This window comes from Hyla sarda, chromosome 5 (assembly GCF_029499605.1).
Source record: "Hyla sarda isolate aHylSar1 chromosome 5, aHylSar1.hap1, whole genome shotgun sequence".
NCBI lineage: Eukaryota > Metazoa > Chordata > Amphibia > Anura > Hylidae > Hyla > Hyla sarda.
In genome coordinates, this window is record NC_079193.1 from 295691569 (window position 1) to 295704248 (window position 12680).

The 12680-nt window shown below is 41.6% G+C and overlaps 1 protein-coding gene across 1 annotated transcript in view; it reads left to right on the top strand.

The window, feature by feature from the left end:
• The window catches only part of RAB2A (RAB2A, member RAS oncogene family), a 116445-nt gene that overhangs the window by 67589 nt on the left and 36176 nt on the right, over positions 1–12680 (top strand). The window contains exons 5-6 of the mRNA XM_056522014.1: positions 3295–3387; positions 6927–7038. Of these exons, the coding sequence (XP_056377989.1) occupies positions 3295–3387; positions 6927–7038 (205 nt within the window). The remainder of the gene's footprint in view (positions 1–3294; positions 3388–6926; positions 7039–12680) is intronic.

The following is a 12680-nucleotide window of genomic DNA, read 5'->3' on the forward strand; positions in this document are numbered from 1 at the left end:
CTTGTGCATTTTAGCAAGCAGAATTTTTGCCTGCAATTTCAAAGTGGAATTGCAGGCGGAAATTCGGTAGTGTGAACCTAGCCTCACAGGTCTACTACTTCTCAAAAAAGAGGAAAGGATGAAAACCATGGCTTCTACTGTATAGCTTACTAATATGCTTTGTTCATCATCTAACCTGCAATTGGGTATTATGCTGTATATTTTATTTCCCATTGCTTGCCCAGCACCTACATATGCCACAACGCTGCACAAAAATGGTCACGGGTCACATCAGTTCCCTTCCCAGTGGGTCTGACCGTCTATATTTCCTTACACATGCACAATCCTGGGCTAATTTAATAGAAAAAAATATATTTTTGGAGTGTACATGAAACCAGCCTACCTGGAGAAAATACATAGGGGGAGATTTATCATTGATTTTAGAGCAATTTTTTGTCTATGTTTTGGCGCAGTTCAAGCACAAGCAGCATATTTAGCAACTTTTATGCATCTTTTGATATAGTCAGTTTCACTCTTTTTGCCTACTCGTAGAACTTTTTCTTTTTGACCATGCAGTGGTCACGTATTTATAATTTGCGACTTTTTTCAAGTCACTATTTTGTGTGCAAAGGTACCTTTTAGGCGCAAAGCTACACCACCTATTAGTAGGCGTGAGACACTGCAATCAAATTTGATTGTAGCATCTAAAATTCAAGTAAAAATGTCCCGGCAGCTCTATGAAAGTAAGTAAAAATACCTAACCAAGCGTCTAGAAAAAGTGTATGTGGTAGAGCTTTTCCCACCACAGCAGAGCTGCGCAAAATGAATCCTCCTGCTGCACCTTCTTGATAAATAAGATGCGCGCTAGTCAAACCCACCACCCAAATAAACGTGGGAAAATAGCTCTACCGTAGACATTCTTTGATAAATCTGGGCCATAGAAGTTGCGACAGAGTTCAATATTTGCTTTTGGCCTGATTATTTAAAACCCTCTCTCTTAATGTATATACCTACCAGGGTTTATGACTGGGGTCCTCTGGGAACTCTACACCATTGCTACTTCTCTTTGCAGATATGTGGAGGAGGCAGCAGCTGTAGCCTGCATGGCTCCCAATCTCTAGCTGGTCTCCTAAATAGTGGTTCAGATCGATGTGATGTCATCACTTTGGTCTGTATTGGCATTTAAAAGTCAGGACGTAAAACAGGGCGCCTCACACGCGGCTTTCTTGTCTTTTGGGAATACCCAGAAAAAACTTTTGTATATCATTTAACCTCTTCAGGACATAGGGCGTATGGATACGCCCTGCATTCCGAGTCCTTAAGGACCGATTGCGTATCCATACGCCCGTGGGAATTCCGGTCTCCGCCGCTAGCCGGTTGGGGACCGGAGCCGGATGCCTGCTGAAATCGTTCAGTAGGCATCCCGGCATATCGCCCAGGGGGGTCATTATTCAGTCCAGCGATCTGCGGCGATTCCGGGTCAATCGGGTCTCCAGTGACCCGGAATTACTGGCTGATCGGGGCCGTGTCTGACTGCCCCCAACAGCCATAGCCTGCAGGGGTGAGGTGGCACTGGTGCCACCTCACGATCGCCCTGATTCGTCGGCCGGATTACCGGCCGACCAATCAGGGCGCCTGCTGCGGGTGTGACTCCCGTAACCCGCTCCGCCCCTCTTCCGAAGGACGTGAGCGGGACGTGCACCCCGGGTGCTGGGGACCCCGATCCCCGTCGTCAATGTTGGGATCGGGGCCCCAGGAGCGGCGGCGACGACGAGGGACTGACCTGTGTGCTGGCAGTGGGGTATAAAGGTTCACTTTATCCCATGTTACATTCCCCGAGGGGTCTAGTTTCCAAAATGGTATGCCGTGTGTGGTTTTTTGCTGTTCTGGTACCATAAGGGCTTCCTAAATGCAACATGCCCCCAAAAACCATTTCAGAAAACGTACTCTCCAAAAACCCCTTGTCGCTCCTTCCCTTCTGAGCCCTCTACTGCGCCCGCCGAACACTTTACATACACATATGAGGTATGTGCTTACTTGAGAGAAATTGGGCTACAAATACAAGTAAACATTTCTCCTTTTACCCCTTGTAAAAATTCAAAAATTGGGTCTACAAGAACATGTGAGTGTAAAAAATGAAGATTATGAATTTTCTCCTTCACTTTGCTGCTATTTCTGTGAAACCCCTAAAGGGTTAAAACGCTGACTGAATGTCATTTTGAATACTTTGGGGGGTGCAGTTTTTAGAATGGGGTCATTTATGGGGTTTTTCTAATATGAAGACTCTTCAAATCCACTTCAAACCTGAACTGGTCCCTGAAAAATATCGAGTTTGAAAATTTTGTGAAAAATTGGAAAATTGCTGCTGAACTTTGAAGCCCTCTGGTGTCTTCCAAAAGTAAAAACTTGTCAATTTTATGATGCAAATATAAAGTAGACATTGGAAATGTGAACCAAAAAAAAATGTATTCGTAATATCCATTTTCATTACAAGCAGAAAGCTTCAAAGTTAGAAAAATGCAAAATTTTCTAATTTTTCATCAAATTTACGGATTTTTCACCAAGAAATGATGCAAGTTACCACAAAAATTTACCACTGACATAAAGTAGAATATGTCACGAAAAAACAATCTCGGAATCAGAATAACTAAAGCATCCCAAAGTTATTAATGTTTAAAGTGACAGTGGTCAGATGTGCAAAAAACGCTCCGGTCCTTAAGGCCAAAATGGGCTTGGTCCTGAAGGGGTTAAGTAAGATTGTGTAAAGGAAGAGCAGTGTGGGTGTCAATAGCAACCAATGGGCAACCCTCTGAAATATAAATGAAGCGATCTGATTTTTATGAGCAACTGCACCACTTTTTCCCTACACAGGTTTTGGTAAATCTCCCTCTATAATATTGTCTCTGTCTTAGGTGTTTTTCTCCTCTTATTAGATCCGCGGTTGTATGTCTGGTATGGATTTATAGACCTATTTTTGATCATAAAAAAAAGGTAACTGTGGGAAAAAAAAATTTAACTTCCAGAAAGTCCAGTTTGTATTTTTCAGTGAGTTTGGGGCTTAGAAATTTTGAGTATTAGGCCAGATTGGCATAAAAAGGACAATCTTTTGTAATATATTTGCCTATGAGCATGTTTGATACAGTATATATATATATATATATATATATATATATATATATATATATATATATATATATGTTTCATGGTTTACAGCTTGCAAGATAATTTTCCACAGGGTGCTATATGGGGCACATAAACAGAAAGCTGGTCCTTCTTTTCACGTCACACCTTGTCTTTTTTATCTTTAATACTTAGGAGAGACACATTCAATCATCTGACCACCTGGCTTGAAGACGCCCGTCAACACTCAAACTCCAACATGGTGATCATGCTTATTGCCAACAAAAGGTAAACTAAACAAATGAAATGATCATGTCTGTGTGTGTCCACCCCTCAGTATGAGATGCCTAAAAGGACAGTCAGTAGGTCCTTGCCTTGTGGATCCAAGAATTAGCTGATTAAAATCTAATTAACAAATCAGAGGTTGTATGGCTGGTGTATGTATGTGTGTATATATATATATATATATATATATATATATATATATATATATATATATATTATTGTGCTCAAAAAAATAAAGGGAACACTTAAACAAGACAATGTAACTCAAAGTCAATGACACTTTTGTGAAATCACACTGTCCACTCAGGAAGCAACACTGATTAACAATCAATTTCACATGCTGTTGTGGAAATTATAGGCAATTAGAAAGATACTAGTGGTAGCATGAGACGGAGTCTGCAACCCACATAAGTGGCTCAGGTAGTGCAGCTCCTACAGGATGGCACATCAATGCGAGCTGTGGCAAGAAGGTTAGCTGTGTCTGTGTAGTGTCCACAGCATGGAGGCACTCCCAGGAGACAGGCCAGTACACCAGGAGACATGGAGGAGGCCATGGGAGGGAAACAACCCAGCAGCAGGACCGCTACCTCCACTCTTTGTGCAAGGAGGAGCACTGCCAGAGCCCTGCAAAATGACCTCCAGCAGGCCACAAATGTGCATTTGTCGACTCAAACGGTCAGAAACAGACTCCATGAGGGTGGTATCAGGGCCCGACGTCCACAGGTGAGGGATGTGCTTACAGCCAAACACCGTGCAGGACGTTTGGCATTTGCCAGAGAACACCAAGATTGGCAAATTTGCCACTGGCAACCTGTGCTCTTCACAGATGAAAGCAGGTTCACACTTAGCACATGTGGCAGATGTGACACAGTCTGGAGACGCCGTGGAGAATGTTTTGCTGCCTTCAACATCCTCCAGAATGACCGGTTTGGCAGTGGGTCAGTAATGGTGTGGGGTGGCATTTCTTTGGGGGGCCGCACAGTCCTCCATGTGCTTGCCAGAGGTAGCCTGACTGCCATTAGGTACCGAGATGAGATCCGCAGACCCCTTGTGAGACCATATGTTGGTGCAGTTGGCCCTGGGTTCCTCCTAATGCAAGACAATGCTAGACCTCATGTGGCTGGAGTGTGTCAGCAGTTCCTGCAAGAGGAAGGCATTGATACTATGGACTGGCCTGCTCGTTCCCTAGACCTGAATCCGATTGAGCACATCTGAGACATCATGTCTTGCTCCATCCACCAATGCCACATTGCACCACAGACTGTCCAGGAGTTACCTTATCAGGAGAATGCCCAGGTGTTGTAGGGAGATCATACGGGCACGTGGAGTACACACACACTACTGAGCCTCATTTTGTCTTGTTTTAAGGACATTACATAAAGTTGGATCAGCCTGTACTGTGGTTTTTCACTGTGATTTTGAGTGTGACTCCATATCCAGACCTCCATGGGTTGATAAATTTAATTTCCATTGATCATTTTTGTGATTTTGTTGTCAGCACATTCAACTATGTAAAGATGAAAGTATTTCATACAATTAGTTCATTCATTCAGATCTAGGATGTGTTATCTTAGTGTTCTTTATTTTTTTTTATTTTTTTGAGCAGTGTATATACTTAATGTATGTAAAAAAGACAGCTGAAGAGCCATTAACAAGAGGCTTTGCTACCGTATGACTGGTTAGCTCAGGTAACACAGTCATATTTAGTAGTGTTGCACACTTCTGTGTTGCACCAGAAAAGCCGATATGAAACTGCTGATTTAATCTTTTTGTTGGAATGCCACATACATCCTCAGTCCTCTCATAGGCTATTAATAAGCTAGCTGTATATGTCTCAAGGCCTTGCTACACTTTACATCCATTTAGAAAGCTAAGCACTTTAGACATCACATTGATCCCTGCTGCTGTTGCTTTGAAGCCGGTCTCATGAGACTAAGTATATATAAAATGCAGTACATTGTATTTTTCTTATATTTGAATAAAATGCTTCCCTTTTCAAGTCTGTGAGTTCACATAGGCTTTTTGGTAATCGTCGGTCATGGGAGAAAGTGTTATAAACAGCACAGCCATCAGAGGAACATGGGTTGGTGCTTTCCCTGTTAGCTTGGTGGGTTTTCTCCTGACACAATGTCGTCCTTTCTTAACTACATTGGTAATTAACCGAAACCTTAAGCTACCGGGCAGGAACAGGCGCAGTGTTCTGTATGCCAAATTCCGTACCAGTTTCCTCATTGCCCCTGCAGCTCCTATGCATTGCTAATTTTGCTTATCTGATCTCATTAAAGGTATTAGGATGAAAGATTAAATGAGCGCAGAATGGCATTGCTTACAGTTGGGTACACCGCCTCTTATGTATATCACCAGGAACTGTTGGTTTCCTTGCAGTTTTCTTTTTTCTTTTTTTTTTTTTCTCTTCCTTTTTTTAAAACAAGATAATTTTTGCATATATTTTACTAATGAAACCAGTGAGTAAACATTCTTATTTTCTAAAATATATTATTATGGTGACAGCCAACTTGTTGCGTTTTCTGTTTCAGCAACCAGAAATAACTTAAAGGCCATCTGTGGCCGAAAACAACTTATCCCCTATCTGCAGGATAATGGATAAGTGCTTGATCACGAGGGATCCGAATGCTGGGAACCCCCCCCCCGTGATCTCCTGCACAGGCCCGCGGCTCTCCCGTGCAGGAGGCGTGCCGGCCGCAGCATGACACCGTGGCCGACACTCCTCCTCCATGTAGATCTATGGGAGAGGCGGGGAGGCAGCATTCGTGCCTCTCCCATAGAACTGTATGGGGAGGGGGCGTAACCATCGACTTCTCTAGGTCGACGCTAGGTCACTAAGCACTAATGCGTGGGCCCTGTTCAGGAGATCGCGGGGGTCCCAGCGGTGAGGCCCTCCCAGGATAAAACACTTATCCCCTATCCTGTGGATAGTAACCTGTAACATAGAAACATAGAATGTGTTGGTAGATAAGAACCATTTGGCCCATTTAGTCTGCCCAATATTCTGCATACGAAGAATAGTTCCTGGCCCTGTAGTCAGGAGACCACTCATTGACTTCTGTAGGAGAGTTTTCTAATGAGTGTCTGTGACCTGGTGAAGGGGGAGTTGTGACTCGTCACTTGTTATTGGTGAATTCTGTATTTTTTGCCTCACGCATTATAGGGAAGATGTTATCTCTTCCGCTCGCCCAGATGAGCGCGCATGTATTTCTAAAAGAGGAGAGATGAAAAGTTGCTGCCAGACATATGTGGCAGTTTTTTTTTTATCTAATAATATTTTTATTTTTATATTTTTTTTTTGCTTTACTCCACCGAACACAGCGTCAGCCTAAGAGGCCAGCGTGAAAACTCCAATGCCATCGGGAAAAGAAAAGTCATCAAAAGTTCTTGAAAATATGATTAACATAATATTGATTTACACAATGTGATCATTTTGTGATACGTTCATTTTATTTTGCTCTAGTTTTGTTTATTTACATGCTGCAGATGTTATTTTTTTTGAACAGTCATTCTGACATGTAAATTTTTTTTTGCAGTGACTTAGAATCAAGGAGAGAAGTAAAAAAAGAAGAGGGGGAAGCATTCGCCAGAGAACATGGTCTAATTTTCATGGAAACCTCAGCAAAAACAGCTTCAAATGTTGAGGAGGTAATTTCCTAATCTGGCATGAAATTCTCATCACATTGTATTGATTGTACATTATCTTACAGCCGAAGGCCACACTGTCATATTGCACTACACCAAAAGGGCAGCTATAAAACTGACAATATATTAAGTACCTAGTTACCGTAAGTGAGCTTTATCTATGAAACTTAGATTTTTTTTTTTAGAGCCAGATACTGAAACAAGTTAGATTTTCAAATCTGTTTCTATTTTCTAATTTGACGTTTTTAAATAATTTTTTTGCATATTATTTAGGCAGCCATATTGCCTAAGCTTTCTGTACATGATTTAGAAATATATATGTTTTTTTTTATAACAGAGTTTGACAAGGATAAGCTTTGTGATTGACACCTGTTGAATTCTGCATGAAAATTCTGTATGCATTTATAGCCAATACACTTTAATGGGATTCCATGGAGTTTCTGCAGCATGAAGTGAATTGGCTATTAATTTTATGCAGAATTTCCATACAGAATTCCATGCAGAATTCAGTGCAGAATTTCTGCCATGTGAACCCGGCCTAAGGGTAATTTCACACAGGGCATATATGCAGAATTTCGGCACCAAAAAAAAGAGAATTTGTCAATCAGTTCACAACACATTCTTGGCTTTTGTTTCACCAAAATCCTGGCACGTAACATGTAAAACTCCAATACTTTCACCCCAGAAAGAATGCCTCCATGCGACCCTCCAGACAGTTTCAATTTCTGCCTGAAAAGGGTCGTTTGAATGTAGTGTTTCTTTGACATAGTTATCACCAGTAAGAGCTCAATTCTGTCTCATATTTTTGTCCCAAAGTAGACATAATGAAGATAGTCTAAACAGTTTGTACAATTGGACAGAGTTCTGGCACAAGCCACCTTATTGGTGCAGGGCACGTAATAAATCTGTCCTGTTCTCCAGAGTGATAGATGAATCTAAACCATGGACAGACAGTCCTAAAGAAATATTTGGCACAAGGATGGACAACATAGATAATTTCCCCAAGATTTTAGAAGTGGAAACGCTGAGGAATTACTGCTCTGGAAAATCTGCAGCTTATCTGCCACATATGCATATTCAGTATATTCATTTGTTAAAAATGTCAACTCCTCGACATATAAACTTTAGATAGATTTTCATGTTGAAGAAGTATTGGTAGAAAGACGCTTCGTCTCCTCATTACCTCATAGCTTTAACCTATGTTCTTGGCTCTCCACTAAAGCACATACATCCTGGTCTATAGTTATGTTGTACACCCGGGGCTATAAGTAATTTTCACAGGTAGTGTAGCAGCGGAATAGGTGTATTTGGCAGCTGCTTTTAAGGGAGTTAAAGGGGTACTCCACTGGAAAAAAAAATATTTTAATCAACTGGTGCCAGAAAGTTACAGATTTGTAAATTACTTCTATTAAAAAATCGTAATCCATCCAGTACTTATCAGCTGTTGTATGCTCCACAGGAAGTTCTTTTATTTTTGAATTTCTTTTCTGTCTGACCACAGTGCTCTCTGCTGACACCTCTGTCCATGTCAGGAACTGTCCAGAGCAGGAGCAAATCCCCATAGCAAATCTATCCTGCTCTGGACAGTTCTTGACATGGACAAAGGTGTCACCAGAGAACACTAGTCAGACAGAAAAGAAATCCAAAAATAAAAGAACTTCCTGTGGAGCATACAGCAGCTGATAGGATTGCAATTTATTAATAGAAGTAATTTACAAATCTGTTTAACTTTCTGGCTCCAGTTGATTAAAAAAAAAAAAAAGTTTTCCAGTGGAGTACCCCTTTAAAGGAGGTGCCTGTGGTAAAAGAGCTATACTGCACAGATCAATCACCATAACAGTCTTATATATTAGCAAAGTGGAACTCATCATTTAGAATGCTGGTTTCATCTGAATTACATTTAATTGTAAGGAAAAGACACTTAATTTAAAATAATAATGCAGCACACATAAACAGAGCCAGATGCTATGGTTCGGCTCTATTACTTTGTTTATTGCTCCTGTTGGATCATAGATCTATGGACCAGCAAACGACTACAAGCTCTTCTTAGGAGACAGAATGTCACATGTCCCCTTGATCTCCTCTGATATTCTGTCACTCTGCACCTATTATGTAGGCGCTCTCCTCTTCCTTTCATGTGGCTAAAAGATTTTTAATGTCTGTACACAGTTGCATGTGGGGAACCGGCCATCCTCTGACATCTATATATTCTTATGAGAAAGGGTTTTTTGGAGAAAAACAATTCCATTCAGTAGACTATTATAATGTTTTTGCATGTAACCAATCATGTATACCGGGGTCTGCAGAATGTGGTGACTCCCCGTGTATGCCGTACAGCCACAGACTAGAAGGACAGGCTACCATTAAACTATCAGAGCATGGTACTGAGGAGGAATATTACAGATATCTTACAATTTTGTGTCCTAAGTCGCGGACAGGCTATACCTTGTATGACTAGATTTGAGTGAAGCTACAATAAGGGCCCATGCACACTAGAACATTGTTTCCCAACCAATATTCCTCCAGCTGTTGTAGAGCTACAACTCTCAGCATGCCTGGACAGCCGACGAACAGTAATTCTGCTTGGAAATTCAAGTGCTGCAGAGCTCCATTGATTTCAATAGGATTCTGCTGAATCGGGCATGCTGCTTAATTTCCACAACGGGAAAATTCCCTTGTGGGAATTCAGATTTCAGACTCATTCTTTCAGAAGAATCCACTTGAAAATGCATTGCCATCAATGGAGACGGTGCACTGATGGTGCCAGATAATTTTAGGCGATGCCGCAGTGTCTGCCTGGAATTTCTCTGAGCAGATATTCTCTAGTGTGTATGGGTCCTAAAGTGGTACTCCGCCCCTAGACATCTTATCCCCTATCCAAAGGATAGGTAACGATGCCCCTGTATTACCCATCATTGCGCACAGAGCGAGTTTGCTCTGTGCAGTAATGATAGCGCGGTGCCGCAGCGGAGATCCCGGGGGTCCCCAGCAGCGAAGATCCCGGGGGTCCCCAGCAGTGGAACCCCGGCCATCTGACATTTTATCCCCTATCCTTTGGATAGGGCATAAGATGCTAGGGGCGGAGCACCCCTTTAACTTCTTACAAATCTGAATTTAACAAACCGGTCTTTGTTTTGTTTCCTCTTGAAAAAGTAGTTCCACTTCTATATCTGAAATTCCATGCAGTTGGAGCACTTTTAAGGGGAGGTAGTTTTTGAAGCCTAGATGAACCGATAAGCGATTTTTGTACTCTGGTGTAAAACCTTTTTTTTTTTTTTTTTATCAACAGACAGTTAAACATATTTGTAAAGGACTTCTATTAAAAAAATCTTTACCCTTCCAGTACTTTTTAGCAGCTGTATGCTAGAGAGGAAGTTCTTTTTTTCTTTTTTTTTTTTAATTTCTTTTTTGTCTTGTCCACAGTGCTCTCTGCTGACACCAGATGCCCGTATCAGGAACTGTCCAGAGCAGCATAGGTTTGCAATGGGGATTTTCTCCTGCTCTGGACAGTTCCTGATACGGGCATCTGGTGTCAGCAGAGAGCACTGTGTACAAGACAAAAAAATTAATTTAAAAAGAAAAGAATTTCCTCTGTAGCATACAGCCGCTAAAAAGTACTGGAAGGGTAAAGATTTTTAATAGAAGTCATTTACAAATCTGTTTAAAAAAAAAATGTTTTCCGTCAGAGTACCCCTTTAAAATACCGATTTGTAGAAACTTACTGTAGATTTGCTTCCCTCTAATGACCAAGTAGAGCAGTGTTTCCCAACCAGGGTGCCTCCCCTCCAGGTGTTGCAAAACTACTACTCCCAGCATGCCCGGACAGCTGTAGGCATGCTGGGAGTTGTAGATTTGCAACAGCTGGAGGCACCCTTGTTGGGAAACACTGAAGTAGGGTGTGCCCACTCCTCTCACCAACCACTCCGGACAGAAGACCATTGTGGTGGGTTTTGTCTCTTGTCCTAATCATTACAAGTGATGGGAAAGACTTTGTGGCTTTCATGAGGTTAGATCAGATGTTACACAAGACAAAATATAAATTTAGATATTTGAAATTGCCAAAATAATTAACCAGAGTTCTGCTTAATTGCAAGTGGCATCCCATTAATTAGGTGCTCAGAAACTTTCCGCTTCCTTACCTTTTAATTTTTTTTTTCTGCTACTTCTACAAGGGAGGCTTGGGAAGGAATGTGAAAGTCAGCCAGCTTAGCAGGGTCCCCCATCAACCTGACAGCTCAAGATTAATTAGCAGTTCAGTAATAATGGAGATACATCTTCTCACCAAGCTTCAGCGTTCTATAGCAGATTTATCACTTGAGCACAATCAGCAGGGGGGGTTTCCTAGAGATTGCTCCCCCGGGCAGCTACGTGGTACAATTCTGGGGTCACTGGATATGGTACTTCTTCAATGGCAGGAGGTCCTCAGTGCAGAGTCACTGTTGTAGTTTATGGAACAGGGTCCAGCAGTTGCCATCTTTAAACATTGAGGTCTTGTTGAACAGTGACGCAGGATCCTGTATCTGGTCTTTACTAAATCCAACAGTGGTTTATATACATTAAAGACTAAATGCCTGACAACCTCTGGTCATGTACACTCACTGCCATTATTATTGCAAAAATAAAAAGAACAAGGGAATGCACTCCGTAGTGTAAGATCTTATGGTCGGGGGGGGGACACATGCAACATTGTGAATTGCGCTCACCAGATAAGGTTGCACTCCTTTCCAAGTACAACCATGGATCTTAGCGTGTGGATAGAATGAAGGAGGTCTCTGCTGCTGCTCTGCACCAAAGAATAATGATAAAACCAGAAATCCTCCAAAAACCAGCAGAGTAATGGAATTGCTGAGACCACGATAAAAGTAAGGATTCTTTATTCCCACAATGCAACGTGTTTCGCTGAAGTTCCGCTTCATCAGGCGTAAGAATCCTTACTTTTATCCTGGTCTCAGCGCTTCCATTACTCTGCTGGTTTTTGGAGGACTTCTGGTTTTAGCATTATTATTGCAAGGCTATGATGGTAGAAAGGTGGTGCTACACTCATTGGATATACTCGCCGTGCTGGGACTATATACTCACACAGTGTTACTAATAAAATGCTTTCCAGTACAAAGTTCCTTTCTGTCTGACCACAGTGTTCTCTGCTGACACCTCTGTCCGTGTCAGGAACTGTTTAGAAGAGGAGAGGTTTTCTATGGGGATATGATTCTAATCTGAAAAGTTCCTGGGACGGACAGAGGTGTCAGCAGAGAACACTGTTGTCAGAAGGAAAAGAAATTCACACATTTCTCTGTTTTTATACAGCAGCTAATAAGTACTGGAAGGATTAAGATTTTTTAATAGAAGTAATTTATAAATCTGTTTAACTTTTAGGCACCAGTTGATTTGAAAACATTTGTTTTCTATTTGTTTCCACTGGAGTGAGTGAGTTTGGTCATTTTGGGCCAAAAGCTCAACAAACCATTCTATTAATTCCCAAGTTAGTGGGGGTTCTTGCATTCTTGACACTTGTAAATAATCCACCTGTAGGGGATGTATATAAAGTGTCTCGCCCTGGAGGACCTAACACACCCATCCAAAACTTCTTTGGGAAATCTGTAATGTCTTACTTTTCCAGTGGTGGCTCTGCAAGCGAGTTAAACACT